General features: G+C 39.0%; 2 protein-coding genes across 2 annotated transcripts in view; both read right to left on the bottom strand.

Moving 5' to 3' along the window:
* The window catches only part of LOC138157524 (adhesion G protein-coupled receptor E4-like), a 23,684-nt gene extending 21,914 nt beyond the window's left edge, over positions 1–1,770 (bottom strand). Inside the window, exons 1-3 of the mRNA XM_069083169.1 lie at positions 1,716–1,770; positions 1,281–1,485; positions 1,044–1,197 (exon numbers count right to left, since the gene is read on the bottom strand). Coding sequence (XP_068939270.1) covers positions 1,044–1,197; positions 1,281–1,485; positions 1,716–1,770 — 414 coding nt within the window. The remainder of the gene's footprint in view (positions 1–1,043; positions 1,198–1,280; positions 1,486–1,715) is intronic.
* LOC138157532 (adhesion G protein-coupled receptor E3-like) overlaps positions 1–18,153 on the bottom strand; it is a 246,002-nt gene that overhangs the window by 223,084 nt on the left and 4,765 nt on the right. The window lies entirely within an intron of this gene.

Raw genomic sequence — 18,153 nt, 5'->3', positions numbered from 1 at the left:
TCTATCTATCTATCTATCTATCTATCTATCTATCTATCTATCTATCTACTTCAATGGTATTTATTTACCCTATGTAGACAAACTTGTACCACCACAGGTTACATTCCCCTTTAGGCTGAATCTTTCAGATACCTATATTTAAATCTAGTTGTGGCTGTCACCTACGCTGTGAGCTTGGGTGACTGGAAGGATGGTGATAGGAAGCTGGGAAGAGAGGATTGTTTGGAGGGAAAGACAATGATTTCCGTTCTGAACATACTGAGTTTAAGACATCCATTTCAAGATGTAAAGTAAGTAGTACATATTGCCCCCATTTTACCGATGGAGACAAAAAAGCCGTCACCTCAAAAAAACAAGCATGTATTAAGCACCTCCTCTGTGCCAGGCATCATGACAGGTCCTGGAGATACAAAGACAGTACCTGCTCTTGAGGAATTTATATTCTTTAAAGAGAAAAATATACCCATATAGTAAACAGGGTTATAATTCAAACCAGAGTTCTAATGACTCCAAGGCTAACGCACTATTCTTTACACTAGATAGCCCTTCACGTGTAGTCCTATAATTAAACATCCAATCAGCAGGCATTTATTGAAGGATCATTATGCCAGGTGCTGTGTGAAGCAGGCTCTAGAGGGTATAGAGATAAAAATGAAACCTTCCCTGTCCTCAAGGAGGGCATATTCTTTGGTGGGACACCATGTGAACAACATACACACATAGAAGTACATACAAAATAAATAGGTTATTTAGGATAAGGTACTAGTAGATAGGGGAAGAAGGAATAAGCCAAGGCCTTGTGGAGCTCGAGCTGAACTAATGATTCTAAGAAGCAGAGGTAATGAGGAAGAGAGTCTCAGGCATGGGAGACAGTCTGTAAAGTGATGGAAATGGGAGATAGAATGTTATGTGTGAACAATATCAAAGCCAGTTTGATAGGACTGTAGAACACGTGAAGCTAAGTAGTGTATAATAGGGCTGGAAAGGTGGGTAGGGGCTGGGTTGCCAAGGACTTTAAATGAAATTAATTTAATTCAACTTACTTCCAGTTCCACGGATGCCATAAGTACAGCAAAGCTAGAGAGGTGAGTGCAGGTGCATTCAGTTTGACTATTATTGTACCACGTGGTTTTACAGCCTTGGTTGGACCAGACCGTCTTGTTCCAGTAAACACAAAGAGGCATTTCTTTCCCACTCCTCATCTGGAAGAAGAAGGACATAATCTTAGCATGTCAGAATTCAAGAGCAGGAGGTTTAGAAACAGGAATGAAGTAGTTTACTTTCTATTTACCCTGAGGTGCTGAAAAGTGAAATTGACAGGTATGGACAGGGAACTCCCACTCCTGTGTCCAATTGTCCCACTCACTACCTTGGAATTGAGATGAAAGTGTTTAAATTCTTCATCGGTGGCAAGGTTTTCCTTGGTAACAAAGTTTTCGTTTATGATAGATCCAATGGAAGCATAAGAAATAAGAACAGCCGCAGCTGTCAGGAAAGAGGAAAAGCAACTTATTTTAGAAGAACTTTTGAAAAAAAGTCACCTTAAAAAGAGAGGCATTTAAATTTAAGGGGTCCTTGAACCAGTCCAATAATGGTACTGAGTTTTAGAGTTGGAAGAGATTTCATAAAAGTGTAGTCTGACCTCCCCCATTCCCTCGAAAGCTTGGATCCCTTCAGCAGTAACTCCAACAAGTCATCATTTAGCTTCTGCTTACTATCCTTCAGTGATGGGGAACTCAAAGGCAGCTCTGCAATGTCAAAACATTCCATTTTGGAACAGCTGTTATCATTAGGATTCCCTTCTATTGAATCAAATTTGATATCCTAGTAAGTTCACAATCTCAGTGGGTCATGTACACAAGAAATACAATAGAAATCAGGAAAAGAAAGATGTTTGAATTTTGTTACCAGTGCTCAATAAATGTAGTTTTAAAAATTCATATATTCAGGATCTATTCTTGGTAAACACATAACTTTGGCCATATGTTCCCTTCATGTGATCCTTAATTATATAGACAATGATTAGAAGAATCTATCCAAATGTCAAGCATGATGGAGTGGATAGAGACTCAGTCTTGAGGTCAAGAAGAGCTGGCTATGTAATTATGGGCAAGTCACTTAACCACTCAATGCCCAGGCAACTCTCAAAGATAAGAAGTTACAATTGAATTGTTGATCTGCCTTGGTAAAGGCAGTTTACACACTGGGATTTCCCCCCATGTGTCTATAACTTACTTCCCCCAGCCCATACCCCAATAAACACGCTTTCAAACATTAATGAGATAACCTCATTAGGTTGACTAAGAAGCTAACTTCTTTTTTTTTTCTTTTTCCTTTTTTTTTGAAGGGGCAGTTGGGTTAAGTGACTTGCCCAAGGTCACACAGCCAGTTTTGTGTTAAGTGTCTGAGGCCAGATTTGAACTCAGGTCCTTCTGACTCCAGGGTTGGTGTTCTATTCACTGTGCTACCTAGCTGCCCCATGATAAATGAGAAATACTAGAGGAAGTCCTGCCTTAATTATGGCATTTTTGTTTTTTGTACCTTTTGAGTATTTTCCAGTCATTGGGATGCAATCAAAATTCATCATTTCATTTCCAGCTTCCAAGATGAATGAATTGTTTTTGTCACAGCCACTCTCAAAGGTCAATGTTTGAATAACTAATTAAAAAAAAACAGGAAATTTAAAATGAATGCCCATATCCATTTATTGCCTGTAGCTCAAAACTTTCTTGTGGCACAAAATGGATACTTAACAAGTGTCTTTTGGGTACAGAGACAGGAAAATCTGTGTGATGGAGAAATAGGGATTTAGTTGCTAAAGGGTCCCCAAACACCCAGACAGAAAAACATTTTGATGAATCAATGCCTCTAAAATAGAAAGTTGTTCAATGAATTAATAAACATTTATTAAATGTCTGTTATGTTCCAGGCAATGTGTGAAGTGCTAAAGAAACATCAGGTCTTTTAACATACACATGGATCTGTCACCACCACTATCATCATCTCTATTTTGCACTTGGGGAAAGAAAATTTAAAAGCAGGTGAGTGACCCAGAGTTACATAAGGAACGCAGAGGAAAAGTAAGGACCAGAACTCAGAACTATGGTACAGAGGAAATAATGCCACATTTGCAATCAGAAGACCAAAGTTCAAATGCAAATTCTACTGCTTATTACCTCTGTGATCCTGGGAAAGTCATGAAACTTTTCTGAGTCTCAGTTTCCTCGTCTATAAAATGAGGTGTTCATACTACGTCACCTAGGAGGACTCTTCTACCTGTAGATCCTGTGACCTTCCTATCAATTCTGTGCTCAGTGCCTTATTCACTGGACACTGTTAGCTCCCAAGAAAAGAAATCAGAGGAAGCCAATTATTAGAAGCCATTTCTGCACGGGGAAAGTTACTAGTAATATTCAAGGAGATAATTATGGTTTTCTGCACAGATAGAAACTTGCAATGAGTCTTCCTTTCTTCCCAATTTTACCTCCTCTGAGCCTTTTGAAATAGGCAACAGAGTTTTGAACTCCTGTAAATTGATCACAAGATTGTTCTATTAATGTCACATTTTGAGTGACAGGCATTTCAGGATTTTCCACAATGTTGAAATCTTAGCTGCTTTGTTCACATTATGAGCAGATATATTCAAAGGTCTGTCTCAACTATATGTAAATATCTTCAAAACTGAAGATCTTTTGACCTATAAATACCATTTCCAAACTGCATACCTCAAAGAGATCAAAGAAAGAGGAAAAGGAGTTATATATACAAAATTATTTATGGCAGTTCTTTCTTTGTGTGGTGGCAAAGAACTGGAAACTAATCATTTGGGGAATGACTGAATAAGTTATGGCATATAAATGTAATGGAATACTATTGTTGCATAAGAAATAATGAAATGCTTTCAGAGAAAACTGGAGGACTTGTATGAACTGATGAAAGTGAAGTCAGCAGAAGCAGGAGAACAATTTACTCCAAACAACAACATTGCAAAGACAAATAACTTAGAGACTTAAGATGAACAATGATTCCAGAGAACCCATGTTGAAAATTGCTACCTACCTTCTGACTGATGGACTCATGATAAAGAATAAGACACATTTTCACATGAGCCATAGTTGAGTGCTTATAAAAGCACACACAACCAAACAATACCCAATGTAATTCCCATGGGCAATGCCAACCCGCTGCAAGATATTTATGGCCAGTCTTACCCATTGATTTCTTCTTTTCTGAGGTTCTACTTCCAGGAGGGAGATTGAGGGCAAACTCATGTGTAGCTTTCTGTACAATCTCAAGATAGAAGGTCACTACCTGAGCTATTTCTATTTGGTTTCCATTCATCTGGTTCGGAAGAATGTCAAGATTATTGGCAATAACCTGTAGTTAAAGAAAAAAAAAATCATGCATGTTCTGTTAGTGAGCTTGATTGAAGTTTCTGGGCTGCTCTGGGTGGTTTTATCATGGTTGCATTTTAATAATGAACTAATTTGGGAAAAACTAAGTTCTCAGCCTTTTTACTGAAAAACATAACATGTCCCAGAAATAATGGACTTTGATGTTGCTATAGCTATTCAAGGCTTGCTGGGCACTTTACCTACATTATCTCATATTATGCCTACACCAGCCCTTTTGAGTTAAAGACTGTATTGCATTCCCATTTATAGATGAGGAAGCCCTGAGAAGTAAAATGACTTGACCATGGTCGCATAGATAGTATGTGTTAGAGGTAGGGAGCCGAACTCAGGTCTTTTTTAAATGCCATGAACAATATCCTTGGTGCTCTGTTTCTCTTAAATTATTCTCATTTACTGAAAGTCATAGGAAAGGGGGTATAGTTTAAGGAGGGTAACAGTGGCCATGCCATAGAGCCTGTCTGTGCCCAGACTGTTTTCAGTGTGATATACATTCTGTAGCAACAGGGTTTTGGCTGGTCTCTCTATGCTACCAGGAGGCACTGATCTTTAGACAGATGTGATCTCCTTGCTTAGTGGGTGTGGAGAGTATGTGACTAGAAAAGGAGAAAAGGGAAGGTGAGAAAGATTGGGTTGGTAGTTGGATAGAGGAGAGGGTAGAGGATCAGTGAGGTATATATGGCCAAGGGAAAAAGAATTCTCAATTCAGATTCGGAGGTCCCTGGGTTCCAATTATAGCTCAGTTGCTTACTACCAGTTGGAACTTGACTATATCATGATGCCTTGGTTTCCTCTTTCATAAGGTTGGGAGAGTTAGACTAGACAGGTTTTAAGGTCACTTCTTCCTCCAAATGTGTTTTCCAATGAATTAAGCACAAGAGAGTGATATTCGTGCTTTAGTCTCATTCATAACCTGTTATTTTCCCTCTCATAAAAATGTCCCCCAAACATGGAAGTGAACCTCCTATACTCTTTTCATTCTCTCCCGAAGGCAATGAATAGGATGGCTAATTCCAGGGCACTTGGGGGCATTTCTGAAAAACAGTCATAAGTCACTCTTTAGAGTTTTTCAAATTTGCAAAACCTTTTCTTCACGATAGTCTCTGGTGGTTTTATAGGCCATTTTGTACATGAGGAGTTGAGGTTTGGAGATGTCAAGTGACCTGTTCATGGTCACGTAGTGAGGGTAGAGAAGAACTAGGACTTAAGAGTAGAATTCCTAACTCTGAGCCCACTGAGCTGTGCCACCTATTAACACGGTCAGATGTCCCAAGAAGGTGAAGATGCCCTAAGACAAGAGGAATGAAATCTCTGAAAAACCGCCACCTTCCTTCACCCACTCTTTGTGCCCAACCTTAGCCTGAGGATTGGGTAATTGAGCTCTGTGTCTGAAAAGGACTTCTGTTCCTCAAAACTTCTTATTGTAGTTCAAGTACATGCCATAATATAGGGGGGAAGGCAATGTGCTTCCAGGATGAGAAGAAAAAGTGAGATAAATTAATTTTAATACTGTATCATTTGATTATTAATATTAATTTATAATATTCCCTTCTCTGTTTAAAATCCCCACTTTTAGCTTACATTAAAAAAAACTGCTTCCAGGAACTGGCTGAGGCATACGATCACATTCCAGCCCCCCTCCCAAGGCCTGGTCTGGGCCTCTCTGTTTATCCCATAAACAGAAACCAGACTTAACTCATCCCTTATATCTTGGTAGTGGTCAACCTTGCTCCCGGCTTTTCCAAGTAAAAGTTTGGGGTGATCTGGCTCACAAAGGAGGAATTTAACCAGATAGATCCTGATTGGGGTGACTTCTCTTGGCCAGATGGCTAGAGACTGCTGAATCTCATGAGCAGGCCTTGTTCCTCATCTCCTCTGCCTCCCCTTGTAATGATGAAGTGATTGGGAGAGGTGGAGAGCTCTTAGCCCAACTCCTCATCAGGTATCCACCCATTAGCTTGTTGCTTGTCAGGGAAGGCCCTAATAATATGCTGTCAGGAAGATGGACTGGAATTTAAGGTGGCCTTGAAAGCTCCCTTGGTGTCTTTGGTCACCAAGAGAGACCGCTGGCCTCAATTTATTGATTATCTGCTGGCCTAATTAATAAATTGATTTTTTGTCTCTCAGAATTTTATATGTTATGAAAGGATTTCAAACCTTAAAAGAAAGGGAAGCACTGTCATTTCCACATGTGCTGGACAACTTCTTTAAACTAAGGCAAATCTCTCTGTAGCCATCTGGAGAGTAGGCAGCAGTCAGCTAAGAAAGACCATGACCAAAATTATTTTCATTCCTTTAAATCCAACTGTGTTAAAATATAGACATTCAACTTGTGAAATATAGACATTCAGCTTGGGAACTACAAACAGCTAATTGACTATTTCTTTGCTTTACGTGATATGGCACCAAGAAATTGAATGAAATTTAGTGTATGTTAAGAGAGGTATAGCACTCAGAAACGTCGAAGAGACAAAGCAACACACACACACACACACACACACACACACACACACTGAAGACAGCACACACAAACTACAAACATATAAGAAAATGAATATGTAAAGAATCCAGATGGAGACAAAGGGAATAACTGAAAAGTTGTTATGTTATTTTATGTATTGAACTGAATTAATTTAAATGGACATAGTTACTAAGCAAGTTTATATTATATACAATATCATTATATACCACCACATGTTATTATACATTATATTGACATATTTCATTTATAACTAACTTTGCTTGGTGGTATTGATGTTCAGCATTAAGTCTTTAATAAAACTTTTGAAATAATTATTCACATTCATTTGAAGGCTATTTCTATAAACTTCCTCTATGTATAAGAAACATGCTCATAATGATGTAAAACTCACTTGTTTATCACAGTTTCTTGAAAATGTACCTTTCTTAAGATTAGAACACCAGGAGCTGTTGCCTAGGGTTGGAAACAAGAAAAATATATTTGGGGGAGAGGCATTATTCAATGGAAGAAATTATTGCATTGACTTAAACAAAGGGAATTTCTCCCCTACTTCCTTCCCAGATTCCAATCATACCAGGTGCCTGAGGAGGAACTGAAACTAAGTCTTTTCTAAAACAAGTTGTAGGTGGCAGCTAGGTGACACAGTGAATAGAGTGGTGGCCCTGGAGTAAGGAGGACCTGATTTCAAATCCAATCTCAGACACTTAACACAAAAAATTAGCCATATGACCTTGGGCAAGTCACTTAACCCTAATTGCCCTGCTTAAAGAGAGAATGAAGATAAGAACCTACAGAAGGGGATTCTGCACATAGGGATGGGGTTGAACCAGAAGACAGAGAGGCCTTTTTCCACTGTAACATCCCATGACTCTGTACATCATAATCTAAACTGTGGCTGATACTAGAGCACACTTTTGTCTGGTCATGTGCTATGGGTATGAAATTGTTTCACACTTATTGTGTGATTCCTGGTATTCAATCACCAGGTAGAAAATGGAGTTCTCCTCATCTCCTCAGTCACTTAAATGAGTTGTACATGAATGTGGCACTTGGGAACAATGTCCTTTTGACTACATTACACAGATGGCCATGAAAGAATCTACTTTTGTTTACTTGAATTGAATTCTATTACATTTACAGGGACTGAGTTGGGTCAAGGTCTTGAGATGTGTGAGGGAAAGGGACACTTCACACAACATGTGGTCCTGTTTGCCCTCACAGAGACAGTAGAAAAGGCTCCTGGCACTATCCAAAGCTGACAGGAGGATAGGAAGGTTCTGACCCTGGCAGGTGTTCACATTGGAATTCATGATTGAATTCTATCCAGAAAACAGCTCCTATGTAGAGATGCACCTGCAGTAGTCCCTTTCCCGTGGGTTAATGAAGACTGAGTTTGATACATAATCCACAGTAACTAGGACTGCATACCTATTAATACATACAGCGAAAGTGGATGTGGGAAGTAGTATGAGGAGGAAACTGAGGAGGAAGGTATAGCACCTCAGGACAATGTCTCACCCTCCCATTTGTGAGCTTTCTGCTGGGGCTGATGCTGGGGCTGGGACTGGGGTTGGTCATGACAGATGATTCTTTACCTAGTTCTATATTCTCTACTCTAAGGTGTGAGTGCACAGTAGATCCATGACTTCTTCTGGGTGAGCATCCAAAAAATTTAGGTCCTCTCTTCCTCCGTATACCTCGGCCAGTTAAGTGAATTATTTGTGAATGCAGGGAAAAGTTTAATCCAGATATTTTGTTTTGTCCAGCAGAATGCAAATGATCATGTAAGGACCTACCTTTTCTTGGCTAGTTTGTCGGGGTCAGGTATTAAAATGACAAACAAGAAGGCCGATCTCTAGATTTTTCAAAATATGCTTCATGGTACATATATGATGCTTACACATAATGTACAGAGATTTAACTTTTCATCTGGATAGTTGACTGATATAAAATGGAATCTAGCCTTTTCCAAGGCTGTTATCAAAAAGGAATGCCCTGTGCCATGCTCCTTAGAGAAGTTCTTTCCAGTTAGGTCTTTTCTGAAACTGCACTTAAGTCCCCTTCCAAGATGATGGAAACAGCAATAATCCTAGGGAAGTCAAATCTCTGTGTAGGGTGGATAAACTATATAGCCTGCTATGTGCAGGATTCTGTGCCCATCGGGGCTACTCTGCGCAGATGCCAAAAGTACCATATGATGTATCTCCTTCTGCTAGCTCACATCCTCATGAACTTAGGTGAGAAACTTCCGTGTGTACGAATGTCTTAAACTATGTATTCATATTTTGTTATACTGTTAGTTTAGTGGCCAACCATACTGCCTCCTCTACCACTGTCACCATATGCCTGAAACACTCTCCATCTTCACTTCCTTATCTTGGAATCCTTGGCATCTTTTTAAAAAAGCAGCTGTGGGGCCACCTCCTAAATGAGGGCTTTCTTCATTCCTTTCTTCTGCCCTCAGCTACTCATAGTTATTTGTGTTCTCTCCCATTCCTTTCATTTACTTATCTCTGTACAGGTTATATTCTTTGGTTGCTCCCCTCTCCCTAAACAACCATTGACCTCATTCCCAGGAGAATGCAATCTTCTTTAAGTCAGGGAGATAACGTACATGTTTGCAGAATTTAAAGAAAGTAACTGCAATTCTTTATACCTGGATTGTTTGATAGCTAAAAATGGGTGAATCTTGATATGGTTTTAAAATCTGTCTCTTCCAAGAGACTTACTTTCTTCTCTCCATCAGAAATAAGCATTTGTTCCCCTAAATACAAATAGTAATGTGTTTACATCTCATTGCTATTCACTAATAATGCTTTCTTTCATCTGATATCATAGGAGTTTGGATTTCTATTTGGAATTTCTCATAGTCTCAGTAGAATTGTATCTATCTATCTATATAGGTAGAGATAGTTATAGATATATGGGAGTTCAAAGCCTGAAAAGGTTTTAGGCTTGACTGTTGTATGTATGTGGGAAAAACCAGGATTATGACTAGGTAAGAGCAAAAGTCTTGTCGCTCCCATTTTTTGAACTCAGTTTTTGTATTAGATTTAATTCATTTGCAAAGAAGATGAAAAGTCCATTGAAACCTACCCCCTCCCCCCCCAAAAAAAAGAGAAGGCAAAGAATCTATGGGATTGTTGTCACAGACCTTCCCCGAAAAAGATTTGGTGACAGGATCCCCAATTTGGACTAAACAAGTAGGATTAGTCAGAGACGTGAGAAAAGTGTACCCTAAGCTTGACAGCAGTTTCTGTTTAGAGGCACTCCAGTGTCAGTGATTAAAAAATCGAGTTTTTAAAAACTTATTAATGTTTAGGACACTGGCAGGATAGCCAGGAGTGGCCTAGAAATGTGTTTTGAAGAGCTCACCACTTGATAACTGTCCTTTGATTTTCAAAGTTGGAAACCCAGAATCAGTTTAGAGTCTGGGACGTCCAGCTCTGTTCCATTGTGAAAGAAAGAGTACTTCCAAGCTAAGAAGGATGGAATCAGATGTACTCAACAGGATTCTGGTCACAAAGCAGCCAAGAATTTTCTTGGTGATCACAGAAATATGACTTCCTTTCTCTGGACCTTAGTTGTCTGTTATATGAAAAGGTGAAACTTGATCATTACCAAGGTCTCTTTCAAATGAAACATTAAATGAAGGATGTATTGGATAGATACACACTCATATATGTATATATATATGTGTGTGTATAATTATATGTATATATATATACATCCAATACATCCTTCATATATATGTGTGTGTATTTTAATATGACATGATAGTCCAAAAGTCTTTGTACAATTACAGCTCTCAAAACTATTAAAACAGAATTTCAGCAATTCTTAGGAAAATTCAGTGAAAATACAGAGATTAATTGGATAAGAAAATGAGGATTTTGCCCAGAAAATCTCAGATTCTTGCCAGAGCTCTCCTCATTTAGCTAATGAATACTCAGCTCTGTTTAGCAGTGAACCACAAGCTCATCTTTACAGGTCACTCCTGGGTTTTTAAACTGCACTTTCTGATTGCTAGATACAAACCCAGACTTGGAGGGAAAGATCTGTTTCTTTTTTTGTATATATATATATCCCTAGGAACTACTATAGTGCTTTGCATAGAAGAAGTGATTCATTAGTGTTTGGTGAATTTAAAGAAAGTGACTATTACTTTCTACTTGAATTTTTGGTATTAGGAGAAAAGGAAAGGGAGAGGTAGAATGGGTTAAATTAGCTTACATATAAGAGGCAAGAAAGAGTTTTTATAGTAAAGGACAGGATGGGGGAGGTGGTGGGGAAGACTTGAACCTTAGTGTCATTAGAATTGGCCCAAAGATGTAATACTATATACACTCAATTGGGCATAAAAATTTATCTTACCCTACAGGAAAGTAAGAGGAGAAGGAAATAAAAGAATGTCAGTGCTGATAGAAGGGAGGGCAGACTGGGGGAGGTGGTAGTCAGAAAAAAAAAACACTTTTGAGAAGGGATGGGTGAAAAGAAAGCATAAAACAAATAGGGGAGAAATTGGATAGAGGGAAATACAGTTAGCTATCGTAACTGTGAAAAAAATTTTTGAAGCAAGTTTCTCTGATAAAGTCCCATTTCTCAGATAAATAGAGAAATGAATCAAATTTATAAAAATAAGATCTATTACCCAATTGATAAATAATCAAAATATATGAAGTCAGTTTTCAGATAGAGCAATCAAAGCTGTCTGTAGTCATATGAAGAAATGCTCTAAATCACTATTGACTGGAGAAATGCAAATTAAAATAATTCTAAGGTACTACCTACCTTACACCTCTTAGACTGGCTAATGATACAAAAGGAAAATAACAAATGTTGGAGGGGATGTGAGAAAATTGAGACACTAATGCATTGTTGGTGGACTTGTAAACTGATTCAATAATTATGTAGAGAAATTTGGAACTATGCCCAAAGGCCTATAAAGCTGTATATGACCTAGAAATACCACTACTATGTTTGTGTCCCAAAAGAGATAAAAAAGGAAAAGGACATATAGGTACAAGAATATATATAGCGGTTCTTTTCTGATGGTGAAGAATGGGACATTGAGGGTATCCCTATCAATTGGGGAATGAATGAACAAGTTGTGGTATATTATTGTAATGGAATACTATTGTGCTATAAAAATGATGAGCAAGATACTCTCAGGAAAAAATGAAAAAAAAAAAACCCTCACAAACACAGATGGAAAGTGAAATGAGTGGAACCAGGAGAACACAGTAACATCAATGTTGTAAGATGATCAACTGTGAATGACTTTGCTATTTTCAGCAATACAAGGTTCCAAGATAATTCTGAAGGACTTATGATAGAAAATGCTATCTATCCTCAGAGAAAGAACTGATGGAGTATGAATACAGATTGAAGTATACTTTTAAAAAATTTTTCTTTAGTTTTATTGGGTGTTTTTTTAGTCTATGTTTCTTTTACAACATGACTAATATGGAAATATTTTGTATGATTATACATGTATGAATTATATCAAATTGCTGCCTTCTCAATAAGGGGGATGGGAAAGGATGAAAAGTATTTTGAACTCAAAAATTTAAAAACAAATGTTGAAAACTGTTTTTATATGTAATTTGAAGGAAATTAAATACTAAATAAATAATTTTTCTAAAAAGCAATCCCCCCCCACCAAACCCAACTCTGAAGTATAACTTCATACCTATCAGATTAGCTAATAAAGGAAAATGATAAATCTTGAAAAGGATGTAAGAAAATTGGTGCATTAATGCACTGTTGGTGGAGTTCTGAACTAATCCAACCATTACTGAGAGTATTTGGAACTATGCCCCAAAAGCAATGACACTGGGCATACTCTTTGATCCAGCAATACCACTACAAGTTCTATATCCCAAAGAGATCATCAAAAAGGGAAAAGGACCTACATGCACAAAAATATTTATAGCAGCTTTTTTGTGGTGGAAAAAATTTGGAAATTGAGGGGATGCCCATCAATTGGGGAATGATTGAATAAGCTGTGGCATATGAATGGAATGAAATACTACTGTGCTATAAGAAATGACAAACAGGTGGAGTTCAGGAATACCTGGAAAGACTTACATGACCTGATGCAAAGTGAAGTGAGCAGAACCAAGAGAACATTGTACACAGTAACAGCAACATTGCATCATGATCAACTATGAATGACTTAGCTCCTCTCACCAATACAAATGATCTAAGACAGTTCCAAAGGAGTCATGATGGAAAATGTTGTCCACATCCAGAGAAAGAACTGATGGACTCTGAATATAGATCAAAGCATACTATTTTCATTTAAAAATATCTTTTTCATGGTTTTTTTCTTTTAGTACATTTCTTCTTTCACATGACCAATGTTTTACACGACTGTACATATATATTCTATATCAAATTGCTTACAATCTTAGGGAGGGAGGAGGAGAAAGAGAGAGGAAAAAAATTTGGAACTCAAAAAAAATTTTAAATCAATGTTAAAAATTGTCTTTACATGTAACCAGAAAAAATACTATTTAAAAAGAAAAAGTTATTATTGGACTGATACAGAGAAAATAAAAGCAAAAATAAGCCTAATTAAAAGAATTGACCAAGGAAACTACATATTTTTAAAAAGAGGCATAGACAAAGAAGTAATACCAATACTAAACATATATGTACCAAATGGTATCCAATGGAATCCAAATTCTTAAAGAAAACATGAAATAAATTACAGGAGGAAATAGATAACAAAACTATATTAGTGGAGAAACTCAAATTTCCTCTCTGAGAACTAGATAAATCTAAGCATAAAATAAATAAGAAAGAAGTTAGGGAGATGAATGGATTTTTAGAAAAGTTAAGTAAGATAGACCTTTGAGGAAAACTGAACAGGAATAGAAAGGAGCATACTTTTTTCTTAGCTGTATATTACACGTTCACAAAAATGACTATGTATTAGCACATAAAAACTTCGCAAACAAATGAAGAAAAACAAAAATATTAAATGTAGTTTTTAAAGACTGTAATGCAATAAAAATTATATTCAACAAAGGGCCATAGAATCACAGACTAGAAATAAGTTGGAAATGAAATAACTTCATCCTAAACAATGAGTAATCAAAGAACAAATCATAGAAACAATAATTTCATTAAAGAGAATGACAACAATGAGACAACATTCCAAAATTTGTGGGCTACTCCCAAAGCAGTACTTAGGGGAAAGCTTCTATTTCTAAATGATGAATTATTTGACATATATAAACTGCACAAATTAACGGAAAGGAAATAGAATACTTAAGTAACTATCTTTAAAAAAAGAAATTGAACAAGTGGCTTTACAAGTGAATTCTACCAAATATTTAAGGAACAATTAAACCCAATAATATATAGATTATTTGAAAAAATAAAGGAGTCCTATGATATTCCTTTTATGATTCAAATATGGTTTGCTAACTAAATCAGGGAAAGCAAACCAATTTCCTTAATGATTATTCATGCAAAGATACTAGCAAGGAGATGACCTCCGTGGTCCCTTCCAAATCTCCATCTATGATCCTCTTGTATCTAAACCAAGAGATAATCAAAACCAATGTGAATTTATGGGAGTTTATTAGTTCTTTCAGTCTAGATGGTGATTCCAGTAACTATGGAATTAGAGTAACACATGGAATGAGAGAAAGTGTCAAATAAAATCCTGTCTTTTACTAGAGACGTAATTCTACTACCTTTCCTTGGTTGATTATTTCTATTTATGCTATACATGGCCTGTTTTGTATGTATTTATTTGTATGCTGTCTTCCCCATTAGATTGTAAGCTCCTTGAGGGAAGGGATTATCTTTTACTTCTTTTTTTGTATCCCAGTTCCTAGCCCAGTGCTTGGCACAGAGTAGGTGCTTAATAAACATCAATTGATTGATTAAGATGTTTACTGCACTCCAAGCAATGTTTATAAGGCAATACAAAGGTGTACTGGTAAATATTTAACAACCATGGGGTAGAGAGGAGGGAATTACACACATATTTTAAAATTTTAATCTGCATTATTATTGCTTTTTAAATCTAAACAAGCAACAAAACAATTCAAGCTCTGATTTGTAGAGATTGCAAATTTCTGAGGTTTTCGTAAGTGTTCATACTGAACATTTAACAGTTGACTCTAAAAGCCAGTTAGAGCTGTCTCCAGCACAACCATCTTGTTGTTTTAGTCATTTCCAACTCTTCGGGATCCCATGTGCGGTCCTTGGCAAAGATCCTGGAGTGGTTGGCCATTTCCTTCCCCAACTTATTTTGCAGATTAGGAAACTGAGGCAACCAGAGTTAAGCAAATTGCCCAGGGTGGCACAGCTAGTAAATGTCTATGTCCACCTTTGAATTCAGGTTCTTCTGCCTCCAGGCCTGACACTATCTATTGTGCTGCCTAGCTGCTTTCTTAGGTGTCACATTTTAGGAAAGGTAACTGATAAGAAAAGGAACTGATAAACTGAATATCATCCAGAGGAGGAAAACTAGGGTGATAAAGTGAGTCATGCCAAATGAGGATCACTTGAAAGAGCTGGAAATGTTTGTCCTGGCATAGAAGACTGGTGGGGAGATGGGACATGGGTATGGCCATCTTCAAGTTATCAGGTTAACCGGCCAATATGGATCTTTGTTTTCCTGCTTGCCTTCAGAAGGCAGAGCTGGAAGTACTGGGTGGGAATTGCAAGGAGGTGGGTTTTGGTTCTGACATAAAGAAATACTTCCTAACAGTAATGTGAAATAATGCAGTAGAGTGGAAAGATCAATGGACTGAAATTGATGGAAATCAATGTTAATTAAGTACCTGCTTCACACCAGGAACTAAGCTGAGTGCTTTACACACATTCTCTCATTTGGTCCTCACAACAGTTTTGAGAGGTAGCTGTTCTTATCACCCCCACTTTACTGTGGAGGAAGGAGAGGCCAATAGAGCTTAAGTCACTTGCCCAGGATCACAAAGGTAGTAACTCTGAGGTCAAATTTGAACTTAGGTCTTTCTGATTTCAGATCCAGCCCTCTATCCACTGTGCCACCTAGCTGTCAGAAGGCTTGGGTTTGAATTCTGCCTCTGTTACTTGCTACTTGTGTGAGCCTGGAAAAGTCTCTTAATCTATCTAGGCCTAATTTTCTTATCTGGAAACTGAATAGGCAGGACTAATTAACCTCTAAGTTTCCTTCAAGGTTTAAATCATAGAGACTATAAAAGGAAAATGGGCAACATCAGGAAGGAATGCCTTCCTTTTCACTGAAGTTCATTGAACAAAGGTCAGAAGATTGCTTGCCTGGTAGGTTGTATATGGGTTTCTTGTTTAGGTAGAGGTTGGATTAGGTCTGTCTTTCTGTGTAGTCAGCTTCTGCCTTAGTGTGAGGGGCAGGGAGTGAATGCAGGGAGCTGGAAGGCCAGGGCCCTTCATGAATCTCCTCATCTGCTCCTCCCTGGGGATGTAGGACCTGTGAGCATCTCTCTCCCTGTGATGCTGTATCAAAATGTGGCCCAGATTCTCCTACCATCCCAAGGACCAACCACCTGGACCTTCAGCAAATCTCCCAAAGCATCTGTTAACAATATAAGATCATCAGTTTCCTGATATGTACAAGGACAGGAATGGAAAGAGACATGGTCAAAACCTGTGCTTTCATCCAGGCTGAAATTCCTAGTTTCTTTGGCATCTCTCCCAAAGGGTGTTGTCAGGGGAATGGCCTGCTTCACAGCTCCTTCCAAGAGCCAACCTCCAGAACATTTCCTCCATGAAATGGACTAACTTCATCTCCCATCCCTAAACATCTATATTGGTAAGAAAGAGAAATATGGCAGATGGAAACCAGAGGGAAGGGTCTGGTCTGCTCAGCAGCTGCTGGAGAAGGGAGGCTCAGGCCTGGGTGGGGACCTGGCACATGGTGAGGGAGGGGGCCCACAGAAGCAGGCTTCTGCCCCTCCAGGAACCTCACTTTTCTCATCAGAGGATCAAAAATACCTCTAGTATACCATCACTCAGTCAGTCCACAAACATTTATCAAGCACTTCCTATGTGCCAGGCACTGTGCTAGGCACACGGGAAGTACAAAGAGAGGCAAAAACTCAGTCTCTGCCCTGTGATGGGGGAGGGGGAGGGGTTTTGGGTGGTGCCATGGTTGCTTTGAATGAATATGGGGGTGATCACCATATAAGGCCATAAATGTAAAACTGCGATGTGATTGGCTCGGATTCGCTATATATTTTCTTGTGTGAGAGGGCGCTCTCTCTCTCTCCGCCATGTAACTGTTGAAGAATAAACCACCCCGCTTCACTCCTCTGCCTTCTGTCTGGTGTTTTTCCCCGTGAGGGGCCGGTGACGACCGAAGACCCGGGATGGGTAAGTGAGAGGGCCGTGGGGCTAGTCGTCTAGATCTGTTGTGAAGGCAAACGCCCGCAACAGCCCTGGAAGACGTGCTCACAGTCAAATGGGGGAGACAATATGCAAACAGTGTTCAGACGATATAAATGCAGTGTAAGTGAGGGGTAAAATCAGAGAGCATGGAGGGCTGTGTAAACCTGAAGTGCTGTGGAAATCTTCACATTCATTCTGATGATCCCTCCTCCCCTCAGGCTGGAGGCCCCTGTTGGTCTCTGTGAGGCTGAGTCCAGAGGGAGTCCAGCCCAGGATGGAGCAGATGGAGGAGGGGAGCTAAAGAAAGGACACAAGAAAAGAAACGAAATGGCCCCTGTAATGGGGCAGGGGAAGGTAAAGGCTATTGGACAAAAGAGGGAGTGTGGCCTAGTGGAGAGAGAGACAGGCTCAGAGTTAAGAAGGCCTGGGTTCAAGTTTCCCCTCAGACACAAACTGGCTCCATGACTTTTCAAGGCCCTCAGCCTCTCAGTGCCTCAGACACCTCTCTGAGAGTACAGTTAGCAGGGAACAGGGAGAGAGAAATCTCTGTCTAGTGTCCTCCAAAATATCCTTCCTCCCTCTGTCTCCTAAACATTGGGTCCCAGGAGGCAGCACTGCCAGGCAGATCAGACTCCTGTGGTCTCAGTTCCTTCTTCTGCGTTATACCTTGGAAACAGATTTGAACATTCTAGTCCTAAGTCAAGGTCTGGCCACGCACTTGCGAAGGTCAGAGGGGGCCCAAATGAGGAAGCAAAGGGCACTGGCCAGAGATGGCCCCTGCAGGGAGGAGCTTCTGTGCTCTCAGCTCTGCTGAAAAAGCCCTTCAGTGATTCCCAGGCTAGCCAAAGAATGCAGGAGAGGTTTGTACCTTGACAGTCGTTCATAGTG

The sequence above is a fragment of the Petaurus breviceps genome, unplaced genomic scaffold (assembly GCF_028583685.1).
Source record: "Petaurus breviceps papuanus isolate PSGF00001 unplaced genomic scaffold, PetGlider_PUasm1.0 172, whole genome shotgun sequence".
Classification (NCBI taxonomy): domain Eukaryota; kingdom Metazoa; phylum Chordata; class Mammalia; order Diprotodontia; family Petauridae; genus Petaurus; species Petaurus breviceps.
This window is presented reverse-complemented; position numbering and strand designations above follow the sequence as displayed.